Source organism: Mustela lutreola, chromosome 2 (assembly GCF_030435805.1).
Source record: "Mustela lutreola isolate mMusLut2 chromosome 2, mMusLut2.pri, whole genome shotgun sequence".
In the NCBI taxonomy this organism is placed as follows: domain Eukaryota; kingdom Metazoa; phylum Chordata; class Mammalia; order Carnivora; family Mustelidae; genus Mustela; species Mustela lutreola.
The window spans coordinates 56,953,469-56,979,768 of record NC_081291.1 but is presented as its reverse complement, the minus strand read 5'-3'; the positions used below and the strand labels follow the sequence as shown (position 1 = coordinate 56,979,768).

Genomic DNA, 26,300 nt, shown 5'->3' with positions numbered 1-26,300 from the left:
CGCGCTCACTGCGGGACTCCATCTCTCTGTGACGCTGGCGAGAGCGCGGGCGGGGCGGAGTCAAGCCCGCCGGAGCTCCGCCCCCAGCGGAGACGGCCGAGGCCGGGGGCGTGTCCTGGGCGGGGCCGTGCCCCGCCCCGCCCGGTCGCGGAGCAGTGGCCAGCGCAGGGAGGGCCCGGCCCCGGGATGTGAGTGAGGCAGGGGTGGGGGCGCGGGGTTGGGCGCCAATCCTGGCCCCCGGGGTTCCCAGGGGTCCCCGTGGGCGGGAGCGCTAATGCGCGGGCTACCCGGCGGGCTCGTCAGGTGCGTGCCCAGGTACTGCAGGCGAGGGGCCGCTCAGGCCGAGTGAGTCCAGGCCGGCCCCGCGCCACTTTTCTGCGGTGCGAGGTGCGGGCCACGGGGCTCGACCTGGGCGAGGGCAGGCGACATGCGCGGGTCTGACGTCTGTCTTATCCCGGGCTCCGCCGGCTGTGCGGAGGCCCCTGGCCCTGGCAGCAGCTGGAGCCGGGTTTCTGGTCCCGGTGAGGCGGTGGCTGCAGAGGTGTGATGGGGTGAGAATGGAGGGGGGTGGTGGTGAATTGCGCGGCAAGGCTGAGGTGATCTCCATCCCTGGCTGCGAGTTGGGCCACAGCCTGAATGAACCCGGACTTGCTGTTTCTGGGAACCGTCACCCCCACCCCCAGCTCTAAGGGATAGGGCGCTTTCTGTGCTCAGCTGTTTGGATGCATTATCTCGCGACAGCCCCATATTTTACTGTTAAGGAAACTGAGGTCTAGGGCCACACGGCTGTTTAGCGTGATTGTTATAATGTGGAAATGAGATGTGGAGGCCTTTGCACCCAGGTGGACCTGGGTGAACTCTGGCTGCTGCACAGATCTGCAGTGTGACCTTGGGCACTCCTGGTTCCCTCTCCAAGCGTTTGTTGCGATGGTGGTGCCTACCTCCCAGAGCTCCGGCGAGATTTGGGTTGGATAGTGCTGGGAAAGAGCCAATGCTCAGTAAGGAGCTGCTCTCATGACTGTTATTACGGTTGCTAAATGGCACTCTTCCTGCCACCAAGGGAGAGGGAGCTAGTGGTACTGGGTCAGGGCTGTGGGGTTAGTACAATGGGGTGGCAGGGAGGAGGAGGATGCTTTCCACACTGAGATTGCCCCTCCCTGTGTCTGTCCCTGTGCACATGGAAGGCCGCACGCAACTCAGCTGTACCAGCATGTGCCGGAGTCGCGCTGGCCCATCGTGTATTCCCCACGCTACAACATAACCTTCATGGGCCTGGAGAAACTGCACCCCTTTGACGCAGGAAAATGGGGCAAAGTGATCAGCTTCCTAAAAGGTATGCGAGGCCCCATGAGACCCTACATGTGTTTCTTCCAGCCCACCTTCCCCACCCCAGTCCCCGGCCTCTCCTGGTGTCCTCCTTCCACAAGCTGCCATCTCCCTGGTCCAGGCTCATTCCTTATACTGCCTTCCACCCATGGTGGCAAAGGGGCTTTTGAACACAGGCTTGTCCTGTCTCTGTCCGTGGAGGCCCATAGAAGGGGAGCTGATGAAGGATGGACACAGGGAAGCTGAAGGTCAGAGGAATCCAGTGCTTGGAGAATCCAAGAGGTAGAGAGCCTTTGCTCCAACCCTGCTGATTACAGATGGAGGAAATTGGAGCCCAGAAAGGTTAGGGAACATGCTCAAAGTCACACAGCTGCTAAGTGGCAGAGTGGGGTCTGGAATTCAGAGCTCTAGGCCCCCACCTTTCACAGCTCATTCCACTGAGTAAGGTGGTACTCTGGAGTATGGTTTCAACTTCGGTTTGTAACCCGGGGGTCTGGTTTAGGTGGGAAATTCGGGCATCACAGTAGGCTAGTGGAAGAATATTCTCCCTTTCTCCTGCATTAGGGGTTCTTTAATTGACAGAAGTAGAGAATGTTACCTGGCATAGGATAAGGCATGGGGAATCTTTAAATCACACATTCCTGATCACACCATGGAGAAAGTTTCACTTTGGGGCTAACTTGTCTTTAACACTGAAGCCCATCTCCCCTTTTAATAAATCTAGAGCAAGCCACAGCCTCTGCATATCACAGAAAATAGAATCAAATAATAGATTAATAATGGTTTGTTGCTATCATACATGTATTCTATTTTTGGTTAACTTCTATTTATGGCAACTGATACTGATTTTCCATTTACAACTGTGACCAGAATAGGTATTCAAAGAAAACTCTTTAAGTAGAAAAGAATAAAGGTGGGGAGCTAGGACTGTGAAAACCCCGGCAAGGTGAGTGGGGCCAGCCTGCTGCTCATCTAGCTGGTCTCTTGCGTTCTTGACTGTGGTCCTTCATGCTCTGTTTCCAGCAGACCCAACCTGAGTCACTGCTCCCATTGCCCTTTCTTGGGATCCTGTATTACCCAGCAGCTCAACATAGGGTTCCTTGTCTCCCTCCTCTCTGAGCTGACAGTCCTCCTGAGTTCTTTCCTTTCTCCTCTGAGGATGTGGGTGGAAAGGAGGCAGGGGCCACATGGTGAAGGGCCTTGGGAGCTGCCAAGAAAAGAGCTGGCCCTTTGCCTGAAAGCAATGGGGAGCCATGGAATGTTACTGGGGCGGAGGGCGGGGGAGAGTAGAGAGTGCCTTCTGTCTGTGGAGCTATATTGGGTAATGTATGGAACTAGTTGGCTTCTACTGGTTACACATTAACACAGCTTCCTTAGATAATGACCTTGTCCCTTTGATTTCCCTAGAACCTGGAGCTGGATGGTCTTGTTCTCACTGTGCCCTAGAGCACTTCCTGCTCTTGGCTTCAGTGTCTTCTTTTGCAAAACAGAGCAAATCTTGTCTGGTGGTTGTGAGGGGTGATAAAAATACTGCAGTGTTTCCCAAACATCAATTATTTGCAAACGGCTATTGGGACCTTGCCATTTCCTCATACCACCTGCTCCGTTATTTACTTCATATATACACACACACACACACACACACACACACACACACGTGTGTGTGTGTGTGTGTGTGTGTGTGTGTATATACTTTTTAAAATCGACTTAGCCTGTGCTTAAAAAAAAAAAAAAAACTTAAATGAACTTGTTTTAAAAGGAAACATTATATCATCTAAATGGGAAAAGTCAGTTTCACTTGCCATAAATAGGAAGTCATGGTTAAAAAATAAATGCAGGAAAACTATAATTCACTTCAGGCTGTTTCCTGTTGCCTGGCAGTCTGCGAGACTGCTGCTTTTTGGGTTAAAAACAGGGAGATGAGCAAGGGTTTAGGCAAGCCTTAAAGAGAGGCCATGCCACATGGAGCCTTCCATGATGTCATCAGAAGATGCAGGGAGAATCCGGAGAATCAAAGTGAGAGTCAACATTACCAGTCCGTGTGTTACCTCGACTGCTACATGCCCAATATCTGACTCCCTTGGGCCCTCAGGCCTGGTGTTGTCTACCCTGGCCCAGGAGGTGACCCATTCTCAGAAGTCAGAGATTGCCCACTGCCTCCCAAGGCAAGACTATAGCAGAGGCTAAGTCTGCAGTTCTGTTGGAGGAGTGGTCTGGAGCCAGGTCCACCTTCCAGTCATCAGGGAAGCAGGGTGCCCACTCTGTGGTTTCAGAAGAGAAGCTTCTGTCGGATGGCATGCTGGTGGAGGCGCGGGAAGCTTCGGATGAGGACCTGCTGGTGGTGCACACAAGGCGCTATCTCAACGAACTGAAGGTACAGGGGGCCTGGGGTGAGAGGTGGCCAGAGCAGAGAGGCAGCTCAGCCTGGGGAAGCACAGCCTCAAGGGGCCCCATTCCTGCCCCTCATGCGGGGGGGGGGGGGGGAGCATGAGAGTCTGTGGTCCCCAAGAGAATGAGAGAGTGTCATAAAAAAACAGATACCAGGATGGGCTAAGCTGCTTAGTGAGCTCCCTGTCCCTGGGGTATGGGATCAGGGTTTCCCATCTGGTGGGGTTTGAACCTTCATAGGTGTATTGGGCCTCTACCTTAGTGCCTTTGAATCTGTGTCCTTTATTTTTATTATTTTTTAAAATTTATTTGACAGGGAGAGAGAGAGAGAGACAAACAGGCAGAGGGAGAGGGAGAAGCAGACTCCCCACTGAGCAGGGAGCCTGATGTGGGGCTTGATTCTGGGACTCTGGGTCATGACCTGAGCCGAAGGCAGATGCTTAACCAACTGAGCCACCCAGGCACCCCTCACTCTGTGTTCTGTGAACAAGCCTCAGAGACCCTTGCTGACATGCTGGATGAGGGGACCCCCAGTCCCTTGTCCTATCCAACCAAAGCTGTCTTTTTTTAGGTCTATTTTTATATTGCACTTAAGTATAAGACTCTTGTACGAACTTCTCCTGCTAAAGACTTGTTGAAAACTGTTGGGCTAAAAACTTGTGTGAAACTCTCTGGAGCTAAGCAAGGAGTGTAAACAAGTTGTCAGACAGGTGGTGGCGGTGTATGGGGGTCAGCTGGGGAGCTCCTGCCCCTTCCCAAGTGGGCGGCTTGCTACTCAGCTCCACTGTGGACCCAGCATGGCCGGGGTCCTGGCTTTTGAAGAGAAGTTCGAAATTCAGGTTAGTAAAGCGGCAGTCCCAGGTTTCTTAATGTGACCACTCTCCGAGACTTTTCAGTCCACCCTGCAGACCAAACCAAGCATATAGACTACCTGCTTGTGACTTCTTTCTAGAAGAGCTCACAAAGCTTTCATGAGTACTTGTGAGTCTGAGGCCCCTAGGTGAGGTGCTCCCCTGGAGGGGAAGCTAGGCTGGGGGAGTGGGTGTTGCATCAGAACCTGGTACTGCCAGCACACTCTGGCAGGGGGATGGTCACGGATGCCACAGGTTCTCTGCCAACAGTGTGGGATCCCACATCCCTGACCCCCAGCTCATCCTAGACTCAGTAGATGCCAGAAGTCACCAACCCCTCCCCATGTACCCCCTCCCTCCCTGCCATAGGTGGAAAAGCCTAGGCCCAGAAAGAGGCTCCACCTGCTCAAGATCACCCAGGAAGTCCAATAGCCAGCCTTCAGGGAGACCCCAGGCTGGGCATCTAGTCAGTCTTCCTGCTTCCCGGTCACAGTTACTACCTACCCTCCTCCCCAGCTCTGGCCTGAGCTGTGAGAATTCTAGATGAAGCTGTGACAGTGTCAGCTCATGAAAGATTACCAGGAAGAGGTTGAAACCTGGCTCCTGGGAGAGAGAGGTGTGCAAGGCCTTGGAAAGAAGCCCAGTTCTTGGCTGCCCTGGTTTCCTAGGGCCCAGACATGCGTGGTCACAGTCCACAACCCAGGAGCTGGGCCAGGAAGACACACCTGCCAGAGTTCAGAGGGTGAGTTTGTGGAGCAGGGATAGATGGCAATGGGGCAGGACAGGGAGAGACCAGAACAGAAGGATGCTTGGGTGGATGGCATGTGAATGTACCAAGATAAGGCTGGGGGTAGGGGGGCATAGACTCCAGGACCCCATCTGTTTGAGGAGCCTTAAGGAGAACCATGCAGGGCTCCCTCTGTGCTTGGCCTTGGCCCCCCCAAAAGCCTAAGGCAGCTTACTGTGTATAAATAATAATAAAAAAGTGTCAACAGCTGGAGACCCAAGTAGAAAATTGAGGTCAAGGGCAGGAGGAGAAGTCAGATATGTCAACTGAGAGGATTAGCTAAGATGCTATGATTGAGCTCCTGGATTTGCCTTGGAGCTCCCTGGCAGCAAAAGCAAATGGAGAAACATGAGGATTCCCACAGCACTTACTAAGGAGAAGTACTCAGTCATTCAACACATCTATATCAAATACTGACTGTGTGCTGGGTACAAAACAAAAAATAAGCAAGTTCCCCTGGTCACATGGATTTGTATTTTTGTTGTGGAAGACTGAGAATAAAAAAATAACCACACAAGAGCATTTCACAGAGCACCAAGGGCTGGGAAGGAAAGAAAATGGAGGGTAGCTGAGTGAAGGGTGAGGGTGACCGGGTGGTCTGGGAAGGCCTCACAGAGGTGAGGTTTGAGCTGAGACAAAAGAATGAGGAGTAGGTGACACTCTTGTGGAGCTTTGAAGGAAGAATATTGCAGAGCCACACGCCAGGAGGGGGAGGTAACTTTGCCTCCTACAGGGGAGAAGGGTGCTAGGCGGCATGATGTGGTCAGGGAAGCTAGAAATGTCAGGCCACATTGGGTCTTGTGAACTGTGGGAAGAGTTTGGATTTTGTTCCCGGTACTGTGGGAGAATGATACCATGTGAGGTACCCTTGGTGAGCACGTGGACCCATGCCAATTTCAGGCATTTTGGCCTTTAGGGACTGTGGCTCAGGAACATCCCCCTTGCCCCCACTCATCCCCTGCCCCCCATCTACAAGGTTCCTTTTCTTTTTTTCTCTGCTGTGGGCACCTGGGACAGTGCCCTGGAGAGTTCCTGCAGGTTTCCCCAGTTGTTCTGTGTGTGCTGTGGGACGTAACCCTCTCCCCTGCCCCACCTCACTCTGCCCCTCTGTTCCAGGGCTCATGCCTTGCCCTGTCCTGGCGTGGCCTTCAGGGCTTAATAATTCAGGCATTGAAGGAGATGCAGTAGCCTGAGGTTTGGCAGGTGATGTCTGTTTAGGGAAAGAAACATTTATTGAGCATCTACTGTGTGCAAGGCTCAGAATTGTCCCCATTGAGGGTGGTGGTTGGATTGGGCCAGTGCCAGGTTTTTTGTCTTCTGCTAACCCCAGTGACAGTCTGCCTGGGGTGTGGGGTAGCTTAATGTGAATCTGACTTTGTGCAGTGCTTGGGATACATTTATCCAGCAAGTATTTTTTTTTTTTTAAATCCACTAAGTATTTAATGAGCACTGTGCTATGTTCCAGTGAAGACAGGCTAGAACTAAAGAGATGGAGTCCCTCTCCTTAGGGAGCTGGCATTTATGTGGGGAGAGTCAGTCCATAGACATGATATCAATCACGTCATTGATACAGTGTGTTACAAGGCTCTCAGTGCTGTGGGCAAAAGTACAGCAGGAAAGGGGGTGGTGGGGATAGCTTATTGTCATGTGATCATGGACTGAGAGCAGTGAGGGAGTGAGCTATGTGGCCATGTGGAGGGAGGGCATTCCAGGTAAAAGCAGGAGCAAGTGCAAGGGCCCTGGGGCCAGGGTATCTCCAATGTGTTCTGAAACACTGTGTACCATGGGAATGGGAGGAAGTGGAAGTGGAGTGGAGACTGGCAAGAAATGGAGTCAGAAGACAATCAGGGGCCAGACCACACTGGGCCCTTTGTACCGCTGTGGCTTTGCTCTGAGGGATGTGGGAGCCAAGGAATGTTTTAGGCAGAGGGAGATGATCTGATCTAGGTTTTAGCAGGTTGCTTGGCAGCTTTAATGAGATGAGGCTATCAAGACAAATGCAGGGAGATCAGTGAGGAAGGAGGTTTCCACAGTAATCTGGTGAGAGGCCCTGGGCTCTCAGACTAGGCTAGAAACAGCAGCTGTGGATTTTGAGGGAGGTGTAGGATATGCAGTTTGTTATGAAGTTGAAACAATAGAATTTTCTGTTTCTCACACTGGATATAAGGCATGCAAGAGAAAGAGAAACCAAGGACATCTGAGCCTCAGGAAGTCTGGGCACCTCTTGAGCCTAGACATGACCTCCCAGCCCTCAGAGTCCTGTCCAGAGGGATACAGACCTTAGCAGCAGAGCATTGGGGAGGGGGAGGGGCTGAAGTCTCAGAGAGTCTCTGAGGAAGTGCTCCCCCACCCCACTGCTGCCTCTGATTTTTCTCTATCTCTTCCTCCCTGAGAGGACTCTTTTCTCCTTATTTATGGTAAAATTCAGATAGTGTAACCAGTAACCATTTTAAAGTGTAAAATTCAGTGGCCTCTGGGTGGCTCAGTTGTTAGGCATCTGCCTTCAAATTAGGTCATGATCCCAGGGTCCTGGGATCCAGCCCTGCATCTGGCTCCCTGCTCAGTGGGAAGTCTGCTTCTCCCTCCCTGCCCATTTGTGTTCCCTTTCTTGCTGTGTCTCTCTCTCTATGTCAAATAATTCAAGAAAATCTTTTTTTAAAAAAGTATAAAATTTCAGTGACCTTTAGTATATTTACAATGTGGTGCAAACATTGCCTCTAGGTCCAAAACATTTTCTTCAGTTTGTCTATTTCATCTTTTGTTGCTTGTGCTTTTGGTGTCACATGTAACAATCTATTGCCAAATCCAGGATCATGAAGATGGACCCATTTGTTTTCTTCTAAGAGATTCAGTTTGTGTTTAGGTCTTTGATCCATTTTAAGGTAATTCTTGTATATGGTGTGAGGTAAGGGTTCAACTGTAGTTTTTTGCATGTGGCTCTCTGGTTTTCCCAGCATGATTTGTTAAAGACACTGTACTTTCCCCATTGACTAGCCTTTGTACCCTTGTAGAAAATCAACTGGCCGTAGATGTATAGATTTATTTCTGGATTCTCTATTCTATTCCATTGATGTATATGTCAGTCCTATGGCATTGTTACATTGTTTTGATGACTGAAGATTTGTAGTAACTTTTGAAATTTCAAGTCCTCCAACTTTGTTCTTTTTCAGGTTTGTTGTTGTTTTTTTAAAGATCCCTTGAGATTCCCTATGAATTATAGGATCAGCTTCTCTATTTCTGCAAAAAAGACCATTGGGATTTTGATAGGGATTGTGTTGGATCTGTAGATGAGTTTAGAGAATATTGCCATCTTTAAAATATTAGTTCTTGCAATTCAGGAACATGAGATATTTTTTCACTTATTTAGAGCTTTAAGTTTTTTCAGCAGTGATTTGTAGTTTTTAGGGTACCAGTCTTGGACCTCCTTAAATTTAAAGTTAAATTTATTCCCAAGTATTTTATTATTTTTGATGTTATTATAAATGGAATTACTTTAAATATATTTTATTTATTTATTTGAGAGAGATTGAGCACTAGCAGGGGAAAGGGCAGAGGGATAAGCAGACTACCTGCTGAGAGGGGAGCCTGATGCAGGACTTGATCCCAGGACCCCAGATCATGACCTGAGCTGAAGTTAGATGCTCAACCAACTGAGCCATCCAGGTGCCTCTAAATACTTTTTTAAATTTCCTTTTTGGATTATTTATTGCTAAGGTATTGAAATACAACTGATTTTTGCGTGTTGATCTTAGATCCTGCAACTTTGCTGAATTCACTTCTTTAGTTTAATAGGTATGTGTGTGTGTGTGTGTGGTCTTTAGGGCCTTCTGTCACTAACATTGAGCCGTCTGTGAATAGGCATAGTTTTACTTCTTGCTTTCCAATTTTTCTTTCCTAATTGCTCTGGCTGGAACTTCCAGTGTGAGGTTGAATAGAAGTGGCAAAAATGGACATCCTGTCCTGATCCTGATCTTAGGCTGAAGATTTTCCATTTTTTAGTACTGTGTATGAGGTTAGCTATGGGATTTTGTGTGTGTGTGTGTGTGTGTGTGTTTGTGCATGCATGCATGTTTATATGATAAATGCCCTCTACCAGGCTGAGGGAGTTCCTTTCTATTCCTAGTTTGTTGATTGACTTTTCATGAAAGGGTGTTGGATTTTGGAAAAGGCTTCTTCTTCATCAACTGAAATGATCATGGCTTTTTCCCCTTCTCTCCTTTTGCTCCTGCTTTCACTGATGGAGAGTTCTGACCCAAATGAAGCAACTGGGGCTCCAAATGGGGTTGTAGTCATCTCTCCCCTGAGAGCAATTCTTGGCTTGGATTTCTGAGGGTAGGGTCCACCTGAGGAAATCAGGCAGCTGGAGAATAGAGCCTTGCAGAGCTGAGAGTACGGGGCGGAGTGGGGGGTGGGTGGGTCCCAGGGATGTCGTCAACCTCAGGTATGTCCTGCTATCTGTGGGGTCCCCAAAAGGCTGGCTGGGCATAGAGGCCATGGTACCTGGCCAGACCCTGAGATGTGGAAGCTTATAGGCCATGTCTTTTGGTGGGCAGGGGGCATTAGGCTAGGGCAGACCTCCCTTGTTCGTGTCATTCATTCATTCATTCATTCATTCAACATGGAGGGGGTCAAGTTCTTTAGAGCAGTGATTCTGAAACTTGCTTAAGCCTTGGAATCCACTGGAGGGCTTGTCATAACATGGATCACTGGCCCCACTTCCAAAGTTTCTGAATTAGGAGGTCAGGAGAGGAGCCCGAGAATCTGCATTTTTTTAAAAGATTTTATTTATTTGAGAGAGAGTTTGCGTGAGCGGGTGAGGGGAGGAGCAGAGGGAGAGAGAGAGAATCTCCAGCAGACTCCCCGCTGAGCACAGAGTCTAACAATGGGGCTTGATGTCACGACCCTGAGACCATGACCCAAGCTGAAACCTAGAGTCAAACACTTAACCGACTGAGCCACCCAGGTGCCTCAGCAGTCTACGTTTCTGGCAAGTTCTCAAGTGCCGGTGCTGCTGGTCCAGGAACTATGCCTCAGAGAGGCACTCTCTAGAAGCTGGGGCTATCAGGGATGGGGGTGCAAGGGATTCCCAAAGGGCCAGCTTGGCGGTGAAACCTGTAAGAGCGGGTGGGGGGCAGAGAGGGCAGGGGAAGCTGGGGGTGCCCGTGGGGGTTCAGCAGAAGCGTGGCCTCACCTGACCCCAGGGGGGATCCCCTTTCCTTGTGCCATCTCAGAACAGAGGGCCGGGCTGTTCTAGCCCCTTTTCTGCCGGTTACTGTTTGGGGCTCTCCTGGGTGGCAGGGGTGAGGTGGCCTCCTCCGTGGAGTGTGCAGGTAGGGAACTGGGCGAGGATGGATGGCATGTGCTGTGAGTACTTACTGTGTGCCAGGTGTCACTCTGGGCATTGTCTGGATGGCAGGAATGGGTGTTTGCCTGCCCTTCCTGGCCCTGGCCCCTTTCTGGAAGAGACTGGTAACAACAGAGACATACTGTGATGTCAGGTAGAGACAGGTGTTCTTCAGAAAGATAAAGCAAAGCTGGGAACTGGGGGGGAGGGAGGGCCCAGGTCGGGGTACTTCAGATGGGGAGGTAAGGGTAGGCCTGGTGGATGGGACTAAGTCCTCCTTTTAGGTCTGGTGGGGAGGCGCTCCTGGTTCATGGATGAGGAGGTAGGAGGGAAGTAAAGGGCCATGTCCCAATTCACACAGCAGTAGCAGAGCCTTGAGTTGGACTACTTTGATGCTGAGGAGGACTGCTGAGCCCTGTCCCCACTCTAGAAGCTTCTAGCTCATCTCTCAGTGCTCTTGCCTGGGGCCAGGCTCTCCCAGGACTTGAGCTTCTGGCAGATCTGCGCTGGGCCACAGGTCCCAGATAAATTGTTTGCCCTTCCTCTGTGGCCCCTCCCCACCCTCCCCATCCTCCAGGGCTCAGCCCCCCCTTCTCCCCTGCTCCCTGGTTTATTTTTCAGCCCGGTTGCTGGTGGCTTTTCTAGAGCACTACCATCCAATAGAACTTTCTGACATGCTAAGAATGTTCTAGAAGCGCTCTATCCAGCAGCCACCAGCTACATGTGGCTATTGAGCACTTGAACTGCGGCTAGGGAGACTGAGAAAAGAAATTCTAGTTTTTGTTTTTGTTTTTTATCAAAGTATGGTTGACTTTTTTCGTTGAAGTAACAAAATTCTAATTAAACACGTTTCAAATTATTTTAAAAGTATAGCCAAGTAGCCACATGTGGCTGGATGGGATGGCATGAGTCTAGACCATTGCTGCCTTATACAGAAACCACGGTGGGGCCCAGGAGAAGTCTAGCACCATCTTTCAAGTGGATGCATTGGCAGACATCACCTTGGCCAAATCCCAGACGTGCTTCTGGTGACTTTACACCTGGCCCATGTACAATTCATCCTCTAGCCTGAGAGGTTCCCAGTGTTTTCTAGATGACTGCCCCCTTTGAAGGTTAGTTTGGGTTCTATAAAGATGAGCCAAGCCAGCCGACGGATGTTGGTGGCCAGAAAGTTTGGGAGGTGGGGTGAAGCAAAGTTCGACAGGATTCTTCACTGCACGATTTAGAGCTTTTAATGTGCAAGAGTGTGTTTTGAATTTCTAAGGGGTAGACAGCAGGAACAGTGTTTTCCAGACTTCTTTGACGTGGAACCCTTTCCTGATGGGAGTGCTGAGCTGGACAGGTGCTGTGGAACACAGTTTAAAAGACCCCTTTGGGGCGCCTGGGTGTCTCAGTTGGTTAGGCAACTGCCTTTGGCTCAGGTCACGATCCTGGAGTCCCGGGATCAAGTCCCGCTCAGCAGGGAGACTTGCTTCTCCCGCTGACCTCTCCTCCTGCTCGCTCTCTCTCTCTCTCTCAAATAAATAAAATCCTTAAAAAAAAAAAAAAAAAAGCCACCCTTCTCATGGCTTTTGTGTCTTGAGTGGATCTCTCTGGAGGCCAGGATAAGGTTCCATTTTCTTTACAACTTTATTCCCTGCTAGCTTGCTGAGGGAGAGAGAGGGGGAGGCAGGGACTTAATGTGTTTCCCTCAGTGGCTCACTTGTTATTATACCGTTTATTCAGAGAAAATAGTGGCCCTGTGCTTCCCACATGCCAGGCCTGTGTCTGGCAGTGGGATTGGCATGCTGAGCGGGCAGAACTGGTCACCTTCTGCCCTCTGGGTCTGCCCCCCCCCCAAATGTGCACATGCATACACACACACATACACACATGCTTGCATGCACACATGTACCTGGAGGGGTCTTGGAGCTTTCTAACCATCCTGGTCTCACATCCAGCACCCCCCACCCACAGACCCTGCGGTGCCCTCCATGTTACAGCCAGAGGCCTGGGGCTTCAGGAAGGCTGGCTGGGCACCTCTCTTTTCAGACCACGAGTGGTCTGGGTTCTATAGGCCACGCTCACCAGCTCCTTCACTTGAGCGAGCTGTCCCCATCTTGGTAGCCTGGAAGGGGTGCCCACATAGCTGGTCAGTGCAGTTTGAGGCAGCTTGGGTGCCCAGCCCACCTGGGCCCTGAATAACGTCTTCCCTGTTGGCCATGGTGGCTGCAGCGGCCCCTGCAGGGGTTGATGTGTATCCTGTCCTGCACTGACCCCGAAGTGCACTGTCCAACTAAGGTGCTGCCAGCACCTTCCCAGGCATATCCCCTTTTGTCTCACCCCATCCTTGGCCTCTCCTGTTCCCCCTCTGCTGGTTCCTCCTCATTATTGAACATGCTCGGGCCTCCTTTGCCCTAAATTTCCTCTCCTGGTGGGAGAACCCAGTGGCCATGCTCCCCATTCTGAATACCTCTCTTTGCTTGCTCCTTCCTGAAACTTCTCTCCCTAGCCTCCCGAACGCCATCCCTCTGCCCACCCCCAACCTGTCCCAGGACAGCCCTCGATTGTCCCAGTGGGCTACACTTCTGGGCCTGGCCCTTCATGGTTGGAGTCTTAGGGTTCCAACCTTGCATCCTTGACCCATCTGTCTGCCCCTCCCCCTTGTTCTATCTGCTAACTGTGCCCCTCTCACCTCTCCCAGACCCTCATTATCTCTCCCTTCCTCCCTGGGGCAAGCTGCTGCTTCTGTTTATGTCCCCCTATTTGGTCCTCCTGCTGCAGCCAGGACAGCTTGGGAAAGCGCCATTTCATGGCTCCCCACTGCTGTGACCAGGCTATCTGAAAATATTCTCTGGCAGCCCAGGCCCTATGTGACAGGCACAGCCCAACTTCTTGGGAGCCTGTACTCACTTTCCAGTTGTCTTTTCACCTTTACCCCGACATCTGGGCAACTCCTGTTCACCTTCAGTCTTAGCTTCAAGGTCACTGCCTCTAGAAAGCCTCTCTGCTCCCACCCGGACACAGACGACATTCTCCTTTAAGGGTTTGTTGCAAATAAGTGTCTCCCCACTAGGCTGCGAGGCCTGTCAGGAGGAAAGGCCTGGCCCTGCCTTGGAGCCTGCTGCCTACCAGGCACTCACTAATTATTTACAGAGAACCCTGGGCCCTTCTGAGGCTCTGCCTGGGGTCAGGGGAGAGCAGGGAACGTAGATCCAGGAACATTCTCAACCAGGCAGCAGATTGTTCAGGACCTGGGTGAGTGGACATTTGCCCAGGGTCCAGGGGAAGACTGTGTCCTGGAGCAAATGCCTTTTGGATACCCTAGACTCTCCTGTGTCAGTAGCTGAGATGAGGGCCACCCTTTTGAATGGAGGTCCAATTTCCAGTGCATGAAGAGGTCATGCTGGGCCAGAGGAGATCTTCCCAGGTCAGGACCTCAGTGTCTTCCTCCCTCCCCCACTCCGTTTTGTACAGGGAGCCAGCTGGGGGGGGTCCTGGGTCTGCAGCCCATCAATGGTAGTCCTCTGCAGCTCTTGTTCTGGGCACAAGGGGGCAGCCAAGGGCTTTGGAGCACTGAGGAATGTGGGCCAACAGCTTTAAGGAAAGAGCTCTTTACTGAGCCCAAAGCTGGGTGGGGGGATGCTCTCGCATTTCTGATGAAAGGAATTGTGCTAAACTGGAAGTTTACCCAGGGCACCTTGAAACCGGCATTACAAGGAATCTGACTTCCCAGCTGCTGCCTCTGAGGTTTAGGCACAGCAGTGGGAGGCCAATGGCCTGCATCTCTTTCCACAGTGGTCCTTTGCTGTTGCGACCATCACAGAGATCCCCCCAGTCATCTTCCTCCCCAACTTCCTTGTGCAGAGGAAGGTGCTGAAGCCCCTTCGGACCCAGACCGGAGGAACCATCATGGTAGGTGGGGAGGCAGGCGGAAGGAACTGCTGGGCTCGGGACCCCCAAAAGTCTCTGGGCTTTTTCCCACCCTGGGCTTCTCCATCTGGACTACACTCCTCCCACTTTGTAGTTGAACAAAATCCTGAATATTTGTCAAAACACAGGAACAATCACCCTTTCTCCCAAAGCCTTTCCCACATGAGCCAGGACATTGAATTCCTTGTTCCTACCCCCATTGACCGCCTATTAGAGTTGCCGTATTTGCTGGTATATAAGATAACCAAACGCCCATGAGTTCAGCTGTGGGTGACCCTCCCCTCCCCCTGCATCCTGGTGGTAGTAAAGAACCCTTCCAGCAAAATTAGGTGTCATATCCCCTATGTAGCTGTCTTTAAAACTAGCCACAGGCTGCCGAATTAACTAGTGGTAGAGGAACATTAAAGTTTTAAACATGGGATCTCATCCAGAGCTGGACCAAGACCTATTGATTTTCTTTTCAGCTTTGCAAATTTGTCCCTTTTTTTGTTTAATGGGGTTTTTGGTTTGTTTGTTTGTTTGTTTATTGGAAGATTACTGCCCACCCCCAAATGATGATTTCCTACAGGATTTTGGTATTCAGTCTGCTGTATTTCCACAGGCACAAAATTGTCTATTTTCCTTTGAAAGCCCTGTTGAGATCGCTGTCAGCTCCTGGGTGATCATAACTACTTAACTTCGATTTCTTCCAGTTTCTTGGCAAAATTGCCAAGGGGCTTATGCACTGCACATCTCCTATGCTAGCCAATCTGGTCCTTGCTTCAAAGACTGAGTCTGAGCTTGCTGGAGGATGGGTGCCTCCTGAACCCCGCCTCAGAGATCAGCACTACCTCAGAGCTGGCTGGACACAGTGTTTATGGAATGAATGGGGGAAGCTGGGAATGAATGACTGAGTGGGGGAATCAATTGCCTGTGCCCCTCACCCTGTGCTTGTCTCCAAAGGCAGGGAAGCTGGCCATGGAACGAGGCTGGGCCATCAATGTGGGTGAGTTCCCTGGCCGGCCTGGCCTGCTGGATCCTGGGGGCTGGGAGGGCCAAGAGGAATCTGAAGGCAGCCCCTGTGAGTTGAGAGGTTCTGGTACCTTATTAAGTGGGATTGGGGGAGGCTATGTGACCATCTGGTGTCTGGGAGGGACCAGCTAGTCCCTCCATCTGGGGTGGGATCCTTATTTAAAGGAGTTCCCAGATGGCTTCCCTACCCTGCCTTTGCATACTTCAGTGATAAGGAGCTCGCTCCCTCTAAAGCCCTCTAAAGCCTTCAGCATTCCCTAGGCAGCTCCAGGTGTGGCTGAAACCTGCAGCATTTCAGAGTCTTTCCTGAAAAAACTCCATCGGCCTCCTGGGCCCCAGGACAGTCTGCATAATGGGCAGACAGAGTCAGGGTTAATACCATGTCCTTCTCTGGGGCTTCTCTGGTGCTGGCGCACCCTGCAGTCCACTGGACTCTCCCACAAGATTGGCTCAGGGGAAGGCTGCACACATCTTCTTCCTTGTCCTGTCTTCATCTGTCCCTCATGGAGACACAGCAATTCACAGTTAGCAAACCTCTTTCCTCTCTGGCCTCTCATTTGAGCTGGGCATTGTTGTTGTTGGTACCATGGTATGGATGAAGAAATAGGTATGGGGAGAGGCCTGGTGGCTTGCTCAGAGTCCTGGAGCAGAGAACCTCTACCTTTGGCTTTCTTGGTACTGCCGGGTAGCCAGCATTAGGCCTGGCATAACAGTGATGTTACGATAACACCACTAAACGGATGATTGAAGGAGACGTGCCTTTGTGGCTGCAGCAGGGTCCTCATAAAGACCCAGGGAACCCCTTCCTGCCTGGAAGATATTATGACCTGGTAGAGGTTAAGAGCCCAGGTCTTGATCCAGTCTGGGTTTAAATCTTCGTTCTGCCATTAGTGAACTGTGTGATCCCAGGCAAGGTGCTGGTTTTCTGTGTGCCTCAGTTTCTTCATCTGTAAAATGGACATGATGATAACAGTGCCCCCACTTGGGGCTGTAGGGAGGTTTCAGTGAGCTCTGTGCCCCCTTAGGAGTTCATGATTGGCTATTATCTTACTGTTAAGATCCACTGACAGCCTCTTGGTGGGAGAAGAGGCAAGTCCTTTGTAGCCGTGGGCCCTGGACTTGAACTGCTGGCTAGAGCAGCTGTTGGGCTCAGTTCTAGAGGCCCCTGAAACTCAAGCTCTTGTTGGTGCTGCAGGGCAAGGGTTTCTCAGAGTGGGGGAGAGGTTGGAGCCTGACTCTGGTGCCCAGGGGATTGCCATGGGCAGCCATGACCAGCAGATGGCACCCTTCCTGGCCGGGCCTTTCTACAACCTGCAGCATGTGGGCGGTCCTAGGATAAATGGGTCTCCCAAAGCCCCACTGCCCCATCCTGGCATGGGATGTCCCATGGAGGCAGGCATGGCCCTACAGAGACAAGGGACAATTATTTGTTTTGGGCAGGATGAGCTCCTGGCCCCTGGTGGGCTATGATGGGCACTGGGGGCTGACTTGTTGGGATAGCCCGAGAGGTTTCTTGCTGTGGACAGAGATGGCTGTGATGGTATAGCTATCTCCTGAGTCAGCTATCTCCTGACTCAGGCATAGCGACACGCTCAGGTGCTTAGTTCACTTGGCCAACCTGGAGTTCCAGGAGCCTGTCCCTGGGAGCTGAGTGGGCGTGGGCTGTAGGCAGGAGGTAGGGGTTGGAGGAGGGGGAGGACAGTGTGAGGCCCTGACCACACCACATGTGCTCTCCTGCAGGTGGCGGCTTCCACCACTGCTCCAGTGACCGGGGCGGGGGCTTCTGTGCCTATGCGGACATCACACTGGCCATCAAGGTGCGCCCAAGAGCATGTGGGGCCTTGCCTCCAGGAGCCCTCCCTGGAATGCCCCTGCCACCCCCCACTGGGTGTTCTCCACATTACAGAGAAGGAAGCTGGGTCCCAGGAGGGGAGGAAGCTGGGGGGGGGTACCCATCCAGGCTGGGACCGGACACTTGCTCTTCTGCGTTGTCCCTGCCGCGGGGAGATAGTGAGGCCTCCAACAATGGTGGGGTCAGGAGTGGGGCGGCCCATTGGTCAACAATATAGGGAGCACATCATTCCACTAGAGGGAGGAGGCGTGGGACATGATGACGGGGATGGCTGGTTCTGGCAGGCTTAGCCCGCTTGCCGTCCTCACCTCAATTACTCCTACTCTGCACGGAGGAGGAGACCCAGACTCAGAGAGATGAGGGCCAGGGCGGGCACTGGCCTAAATCTCTGTTGGGTGGCTGAACTCCCTTTAGCCACCCTGTGCCTTGCCTGGTTCTGGGCATCAGGAATGGGGCTGGCATGTTCCCTGTTCTCAGAGGGTGCACAGACCAAATGGGGGAGGGGAGGGCAAGCAGGTCAGCAGACCCTGGCCATTCAGAGAAGGGGACACACACACACACACACACACACACACACACGAGACCTTCTGAGAGGGAAGGGAAGGGGAAGGAAGACTTCCCAGAGAAGGAGATGTGAGAACTTGGGCTTGTAGGCTAAGACAGAGAATGCAGAGAATGAAGTTCTTAGCCTTGTAGGCTAAGACAGAGAATGCAGAGAATGAAGTTCCAGGCACAGCCGTGAGGGGATATTCCCTCCTCAACCCCTACATATTTCCCTAGGAATCTCCAAGGTCCTACTACCCTGTTCCTGACCTCCAGCCCGCCAGGGCGCAGCACGTGCTGCCTCCTCCAGGGGGTCTTCCCAGACCATGCACACACGTTTCTCTCGTGCTTCTCCTGGGTGGGTGAATTCTTTGCCTGGTGGCCTCATTGCCCACAAGTGTGTCTGGCCTCCTGCCTGACCCCTCACCAACTAGGAATCCTCAAGGGGCTATGTCCTCTGGCCTGTCTGGGTCCTCACTTCCTCCTCCCCTCCGCTGGTAGTTTCTGTTTGAGCGAGTGGAAGGCATCTCCAGAGCCACCATCGTTGATCTCGATGCCCATCAGGTGAGTACCCTGTGGGGGCTGCGGTTTGTGGCCCTGCCTCCCAGGCCCCCTCAGCTCCGTCGCACAGTGCCCCACTGTGGGGCTCCCTTCCCCCTGGGAACATTGCCAAGTGCCAAGCTGGGCCTCTTCCACTCCCACCCTCATCTTCCTCTCTCCTCGCTGCCCATCTTCTGCACCTTAGATTGGAAGCAGAGGGCTGTCTTTGTCCCTCTGCCCTGCTCAGCCCAGCCAGGCACTGGGTCTTCCTCATTGCTTCTGTCAAACCCAAGGGTCCTTCCTCCCTTCTGATTGCCCAACACACCAGGCTGAGGCTCTTCCTAAAGCCCAGTCTGGCCATGCCCCTCTCATGTTCTGAAGCCTGCTATGGCTCCCCAGTGCTTCCTGGTCAGTTTGGGGTGCCACCCCTGCAGATAGCTGAGGACTCCTGTGGACCTGCCCCTTAGACAGAGGCTCAGGGTTGTTGGGGCTCGGGGCCACTACTCAAGAACTTACTGCCTGGGGGTAAAGCAACAGAGTCCTCAGGACTCCAAATGTTGGGCTGGCTCCTCTGGTCAGACAAGGCAGGACCTGAAATGGGCTCTCAAAGACCTCCCACACCCCTGCTATTGTGCGTTAGTGCTGGTGGGTGCCCTGCTTTGGGTGGGTGGGTGTTGTCCAGTGACAGCAAGCTCCGGAACCAAGTCATTACCTGTGCAGCCCTTTCCAGTTTACCTTGCCCATCTCTGACCCCCGCTGATCCTACTGCAGACCAGGGAGGGTGGTAGGGCTAGAATTCCTTTCTAACTCCATGAAGAAGAAGCTTAAAGGGCTGGGGCTCACTCAAGGTCACACCAGAAGACCATGGGGCTGGGATTTGCGGTTGAATTCCAGCTCTGCTGCTTAACAGCCAAGAGACCCTTTGCCTCCAAGGGCCAGCTGAGCTGCTCAGGCACATGGGCTGTTTCTTGGGGTGTGTGGGTGGGTCCTGGCCTTGACGAGGGCACCTGCATGTGAGCAGCTTTCATGCCTTCCCCATAGGGCAATGGGCATGAACGGGACTTCATGGGTGACAAGCGCGTGTATATCATGGACGTCTACAACCGCCACATCTACCCTGGGGACCGCTTTGCCAAGCGTAAGCTGCCCCCTCTCCCTCAGCCCTAACTGTACTCATGCTTGGATGGAGGTCTCTCTCCTGAGTGTTCCCTATATGCTGGGCTCCCCAGAAGTCACTTCAGTTATCCTCAGTATCCCTGGGAGGGGGTGGTGGCTCCCATTTTATAGACATGCAAACTGAGACTTAACTCACTTGACCCATCCAAGATCGCATAAACCTATCCAAGAAACAACACATGTGGGACCTTATACTAGGGTAATCACCAGAAGAAGAAAAATAGAACCCCTCCTCTGTAGGTGTTTGTCTAATAGAAAACAGGGAATGACAAAAAAGAAAAAAGGAAAAATAGGATAAAGAGGAAATGCGAAGATGGCGTAAACCAGGTCAAATATAATGGTGGTTAAAATAAATGCAGGTGGGTTAAACTTACTAATCAAAAGGCAGAGATTCCCTGATGCTCTCTGAAAACACAGTGCCCTGGCCACTTGGCAAATAGGGAACATTTATGCAGGAATGGGACTTTTATGCCTGTGGATCTGCTGAGGGTAATTCAGCCCCAGGTGTGGCCCAGGGGCCTGGGTTTCTGAAATGAGTCTTGGAGGTGCTGGATTTGGGCCTGAGGGCACAGTAGGGTGTCCACATTTCTGGACAGGGGTTCAAGGAGGCAATGAGATCAGATGTCCCCCACATGGGTCCCTAAATCCCCCTGGGCAGAATGCTTTAGCTGAAGTCGCTTCTCTCCCTTGGCCCTCCCGCCTTGCATTCTTGAGCTCCATTTGGGATGGAAGGAGGCGGAGCAGTTGCTGGGGACCTTGACCCTCCTGAGCCTGTGTCCTAGCTTTGCGCGTGGCGCGCGCGCGTGTGCGCACACACACACACACACACACACACACCGCTCTTCCTGTCTCTCCCTCAGAGGCCATCAGGCGGAAGGTGGAGCTGGAGTGGGGCACAGAGGACGACGAATACTTAGATAAAGTGGAGCGGAACCTCCAGAAGGCCCTCCAGGAGCACCCGCCCGACGTGGTGGTGTACAACGCGGGCACAGACATCCTGGAGGGGGACCGCCTGGGAGGGCTGTCCATCAGCCCACAGGTGCCTCCCAACCCGGGGGAAGGGGTGCAGGGTCCCCCCCCCCCCGCCAACCAGGGTGCTTCTGATGTGGGGGAGGGGCCGGGCAGGACTTTCTGGACAGAGCCACAGGACCCAAGCCCTCCCGCATCCCTCCACAGGGCATCGTGAAGCGGGACGAGCTGGTGTTTCGGGTGGTCCGTGGCCGCCAGGTGCCCATCCTCATGGTGACCTCTGGTGGCTACCAGAAGCGCACAGCCCGCATCATCGCCGACTCCATCCTTAATCTGTACAGCCTCGGGCTCATCGGGGCTGAGTCCCCCAATGTCTCGGCACAGAACTCAGACACACCCCTGCTGCCCCCTGAGGTGCCCTGACCACGCTCTTGCCCTTCTGCTCTTCTGCGTGGCTCCCTGCCTGCCTCAGCCCCGCCTGCCCCTCAGTGCTTCTCCTTTTCTAACCACAGGGGTGGTGGGGGCAGCAGCCAGGAGGCACCGAGGGGCGGGGGCCTGTCCCTGACTGGGCCGGCCTTTGGGGCGGTCCCTCCACTCTCCCCACTGGGTGTCCCTCTGTGGGTAGGGGCGGAAGACAGGGCCTGAGTCCCAGAAGACCTCATGTGGGGGTCATGGGTCTAACCAGGCCCTGCAGAGGTAGGTGGTTTCGCTAGGAGGGAGAACGGCAGGTGAGGCTTTGGGGGCAGAAGTCATAGGATTCGATTCACCCTCTCCTCACGCAGGAGGGGTACGAGGAGCCATGGGCGCCCGTGTGAGTGGGGCCAAGAGCTGGGGGTTGCAGGTAGGCCTCTGGGGGTGTGGGGTCTGGATTCCCAGCCGGCGGGAGCCCTAGGCCTGGATGTGAGGGGTGGCTGGGAAGGGGGTGCCAGTGGGTTTTCTCATCTGGTATTCCCCTTTCAATAAAGCAAGAGCTGGACCTATTTTCCCGGGGCTCCTTGGTGGGGATAAGGGGAGGGGTAGGTCTGAGGAGCCCCAAATCCATGCTTCAGCCATTGTCTTGCCTGTTTAGGGAAAGTAGCCGGGTTTGGAAAGTAGCCGGCTCTGTGATGGGCCTCAGCACCGGAGGCTTGAAGGGGCTTCCAGCCCCAGTGGGGAGGGGACAGAGGAAGATGAGGCCCAGAAGGGGATCTTGGGGATGGGGGCAGGTGGCCAAGCTAGGACCCAAGGCCCCAAGTAAGGACCGAGGTGCTGGTGGCCAGGCTAGAGCTCCCAGATGGAGGGCAGAGGTCTCCAACCTGGCCTATAGGTTGTATGGATAGGAGCTAGGGCAGGGCCTTGAGTTGTGGGGGAAGGGGCTATAGACTCCACTGGCCTCACCCATAGTGCCCAAGCCCTGATGGCGCTTGGAGTCCAAGGTCCCAAGTGGGCCCTGACATCTGGTCTTTGAAATGCTGCAGACCCTGACCTTGTTTTGTGCTCTGATCTGAAGGGGACACTCAGGGTCCCCCAGGAGGCTGGTTGCTGGGGGTGGTATCCGCCCCTCATTCCCTGGGTGTGTTCTTAGACAGTGATCACAAGTGGGGGGTGGGGAGGGAAAGTGGGCCAGCTGAGGCTTCCCTGTGCCCGACCAACCCCACATGGGGGACTCCTGTTCATTACCATTTGGGGGTACTCTTGCATTCTCCCACATACTCCCTTGGTGCTCTCTCTGCTGGAAGATGGGGGAAGGGTTTCAAAGGCATAAACATCAAAAAGACTGACCTCCTGGACTAGACCTCGAGGCACTAACCGCGCGCTTGGACTCCCACACCTGCCCCCCAGTCCTAGCCATTGGTTTCTCTGCACCTGACTGAAGGTACCTAACATCCCCTCATTTCCACCTGGGGCCTGCAACATCTGGGGGCAGGCAGTGGGCTCGCTTTATCACCATTGAGCTTCTGTTTGTAGAGAACCATAAAGGCTGTTCTTGACTAGATTGGCTGCTGTGTGTTCTTCAGGGGGAAGCGTCCTTACCTCCTTAGGATTAAAGGAAGTAAAGATTTAAAATTCACACAGCGTGAGGCCTGACCTTGAGAGCTGCCCAATAAATGCTAGTATTTTCATTCCGTTCTTGGAGTCCAGTGAAGTAGGTCATTGTTCCCATTTTACCGATGAGGTAACTAAGACCAGACAAGGCATTTGCCCCAGGCCACATGTGTGCTAACACCCAGTTTGAACCTACCTCTGCCAGATACTGAAGGATGTGTTCTCAGATGCCTCAGATTTGGCAGGAGTGAAGGAATGAGGTGGGGGTTGTTGATCTCCTGATAGAGGAGGGCCCAGGGTCTGGTAATGATGTGTGGGGAGGGGAGGCATGTAGGGCTGGGCTTTGATGGTGGCTGTGCACAGGTGGGGTGCAGTGGGGGGTGGTTTCCAGCCATGGCCTGTGGTTAGAGCATGTGGATGGAGCACGGGGATGGGATGGGCTGCGGCAGAGGGGTCTTGGAAGGGGGGAGAGCAGAACCTGTCCTGCCTGGTCGAGTGACCAGGGCAACCCCAGTGTTAGTGGCATAGCCTGGGCAGGAGCAGGATGGCCCCCAAGTTTTCATGCCGGGGACAAGGGCGGCAGGTGACAAAATTGGAGGGTGGTGGGCAGGAGTCCAGTTCAGCCCTGTGCTGGGCGTAAGGAGGGTGATGAAAGCTGACAAAGGCCAAGCCCTGTTCCAGACTCTTGGCCAAGGTGAACGTCACAGAAGTCTGAGTTAAGAGCTATTTTTATCTCTGTTCTACAGATGTAGACACGAGGCATAAAGAGGGTTGGTTAGCTGATTGAGGCCCACAGCTAGTGAGCAGAGGAACAGGGTTTGAACCAAGGCTCCAGAATTATAAGCTGGTTCCTTATCTGTAGGATGGGGCCATTGAAGGTCCTTACCTGAAGGTGGTTCCAGGAATTAAATGCCGTAATATAGGCAATGCACTTAGGGTGCCATGCCGCATTTTCTTAGCTCCTGGAAATGTTAGTCCTGAGGATGATGATTCTCCTATAGTCCAGGTTATTAAGAATCAAGGATAGTTGAGGTGAAGTGTTCAGGATCTGATCTTAAGATCCGTGCAGTTTGCTATTTGCACGTGACACCCCAAGTTATAAAAACCCAAGGAACATGCCAACTAGGGGGGGTTACTGAGGGTCTAGCACAGCAGCTTTGCTGATCCAGGGGGAGGTGGGGAGGGATCTGCAGCCTAGGGCGAGAGTGGGGACAGGCTGGGGACAGACATCTGCTCTGGGGACAACTTGAGGAGCAGGCAAGCTTGGGAAAGCTGTCCATTGGAATCCCACCAGCAGCCCTGATGCCTGGCAGGTGTGAGATTTCTGCAAAAGACCCCATGCATAGCTGCTTGGAGATCTAGAGCATGGACATCTGAAGTGGGATGCAGAACAGCCCTTCTCAGCCCGGTGCACAAAGGCATGGGTAGACCTTGGAGCCCGAGCCCACTACATGGGAGCTTTGCTCTACCTGGGCCTGAATGTAGGACCTTGGGCTTGGCCGCTCTGAGCCTTCTTCCTTAGCAATTCTGGGGAGTCACAGTCCTGAGCCCACAGGTCTGGAGCAGGTTTGTGGGGGGTGATAACGGCAGCAGCTCAGAGCCTCCGAGCCCCCCTCCCTGCTTCTCCCCAGAGACCCTAATGCCATGCCTGCCTGGCGGGCCAGCTGAGGCTTGGAGAGGTTTCATCTGCCCGAGTTACAGCTCTCTTCTCCATTGGGGCCAGCTGGGGAGCACTCAGACGGGCACTGGAAACAGCAGTGCCCGGCTGCAACTAAGCCATCCATGGGAATGCCAGAAGCTAGGCTAACAGACCCGTTGTGGCGGGGGAGGGAGTGGGCAGAGGCAGAATGAATGTCCCAGCCCGCTGTCTTGCGTGTAACAGAGGTGGGGCCCTTCCAGCCTAGCAGGACTCCCCAGCAGATCTGAAGGAGACTTCCAGGACCCTCCCTGGCTCCTCGGCCAAATGCTTGAGGTTTAGGGCCAGGATCTCCTCCTGGGAAGCCCACACTTGAGTTGGTTTTATTTCGCTCAGCCAACACTGCCAGGGGACACACTGCTCTGGGCCCAGGGCCAATGTGGGGAAGCTCAGTGCCCTCCCCTAGGAGTGATACTGTCCTGGGATTGGTTTTGAGGCTGTGGGGCACAGCGGTTAATGCTTGGCCTCCCATCTCTCACCAGCCTGGCTTTGAGTCTCACCTTCTCCCCTTGCTAGCCGAGCAAAATGTCCTCTCTGCGCCTCAGCTTATGTATCTGCAATACATATGGGGCATATGGGGAAGATAGTACCTCCCTCTTAGGCTTGTCATGAGGATTGAATGAACTAGTAAGGTGCTTAAAGCAGGGTCCAGCAAGGAGTTGTTGATCTTAAAAAGAAGTCCGTTATTTTACCAGCAAAAGAAAAAAGGGGGGGGGGTATTGGGGAATGGCAGTCAGTTGCAACTTGGGGCAAACAAGCTATGGTAAAAACCATAGCTGGTCCTTAATAAAGGAGAGGAACGTTATTTTATGGAGAAGGGGAGGAATTGGGAGGGGTTGTTCTGAAGGAAAGCCCAGTTGGAGACAAGCAAGAGTTAAAGGCGCTGACGGTTTTCCACTGGCTGAGTTGCTGGGGTAGTCAGTCTCTTGTAGAAGATGCAGCGTGCATTGTTTCCTATTGGGAGCTGTAACTGATGGTTTTTCCTCTTAGAAGTTTCTTCTGCTGAGGTCTGAATGACAGGGTTTCCTATAATTGACGTCTAGTGGTGTGGTGTGAGGGCTCCCCCTGCTGGCCTCTTGGGGCCATGCTAGTGAGGTTTTCCTTTGTTAATTTTCAGAGTAAGCACTCAGTAAAGGTTACCCATCATCATGATCGCTGTTTTTAAAATGAGGAGACAGGGACCCAGAGGAGTGAATATCACACAGCAGGCAATCAAAAAGCCAGGGAATGGACCCAAATCCACCCCAAGTCCACCTAACTGCAAAACCAGTGCCCTTTTCCCAAATCAGACCTGTGGGCCAAGGTTTAGAATGAGACTATCTTGGGGAGTGTAGTGTTCTGCAGGCCACCCGGACCTCTCAGCCCCTTCCTGGATCACACCCTTACCAGCCATCCAGGGAGAGGCAGATGTCAGCACCCCAGTGTCCAGATGAGAGCGGGAACCTGGAGGGGCAAAGCAGCCTCCTTGGCCCATGGATGGTGGGGGCAGGGCCAGGCAGCGGGCAGTGTGGCAGTAAGTGGGTAAGCAGCCGTGTGCTGGAACTGGAGCCTGAAAAGACGAACAGCATCCACGTCCTGCCCTTGAGATGCTCTTCAGCTGGAGGACACACATTGGGCTTTCTGCAGCTTGAATGGGGCAAGCACAAAGTGAATTTTTTTAAAAATAAAACCAAGCGGGCACGGAGAAGTGCTTTATAAATTGGCATAATTCATATATGAATTATCTGAAGTATATAGTAGCTGTTCCACCTATTGGTTGCGCAGACGGCGCACGGAGGCCCACCCTCGTGCCCCCGCAGCTGGATGGGACGCACTGGGCTGGAGGAGAGGGAAGGCTGTCCCTTGCAAGGGCCTGCTCAGATCCCAGCCCAGTGTGGGTA

The 26,300-nt window shown here is 53.0% G+C and overlaps 1 protein-coding gene across 3 annotated transcripts; it reads left to right on the top strand.

Moving 5' to 3' along the window:
* The first annotated feature begins 59 nt into the window (after positions 1-59).
* HDAC11 (histone deacetylase 11) lies at positions 60-22,672 on the top strand. Of its 3 annotated transcripts, none has more exons than XM_059161869.1 (10): positions 60-188; positions 1,185-1,333; positions 3,600-3,700; positions 14,474-14,590; positions 15,551-15,593; positions 17,360-17,436; positions 18,516-18,578; positions 19,596-19,692; positions 20,591-20,769; positions 20,907-22,672. In XM_059161869.1, coding segments are annotated over exons 1-10 (1,044 nt in total). In that variant the 5' UTR covers positions 60-186; the 3' UTR covers positions 21,123-22,672. The 3 variants fall into 3 exon arrangements, with proteins under 3 accessions (XP_059017852.1, XP_059017849.1, XP_059017850.1); XM_059161866.1 differs by lacking the exon at positions 60-188 and adding an exon at positions 195-303; XM_059161867.1 differs by lacking the exon at positions 60-188 and adding an exon at positions 322-551.
* Positions 22,673-26,300: the final 3,628 nt, after the last annotated feature.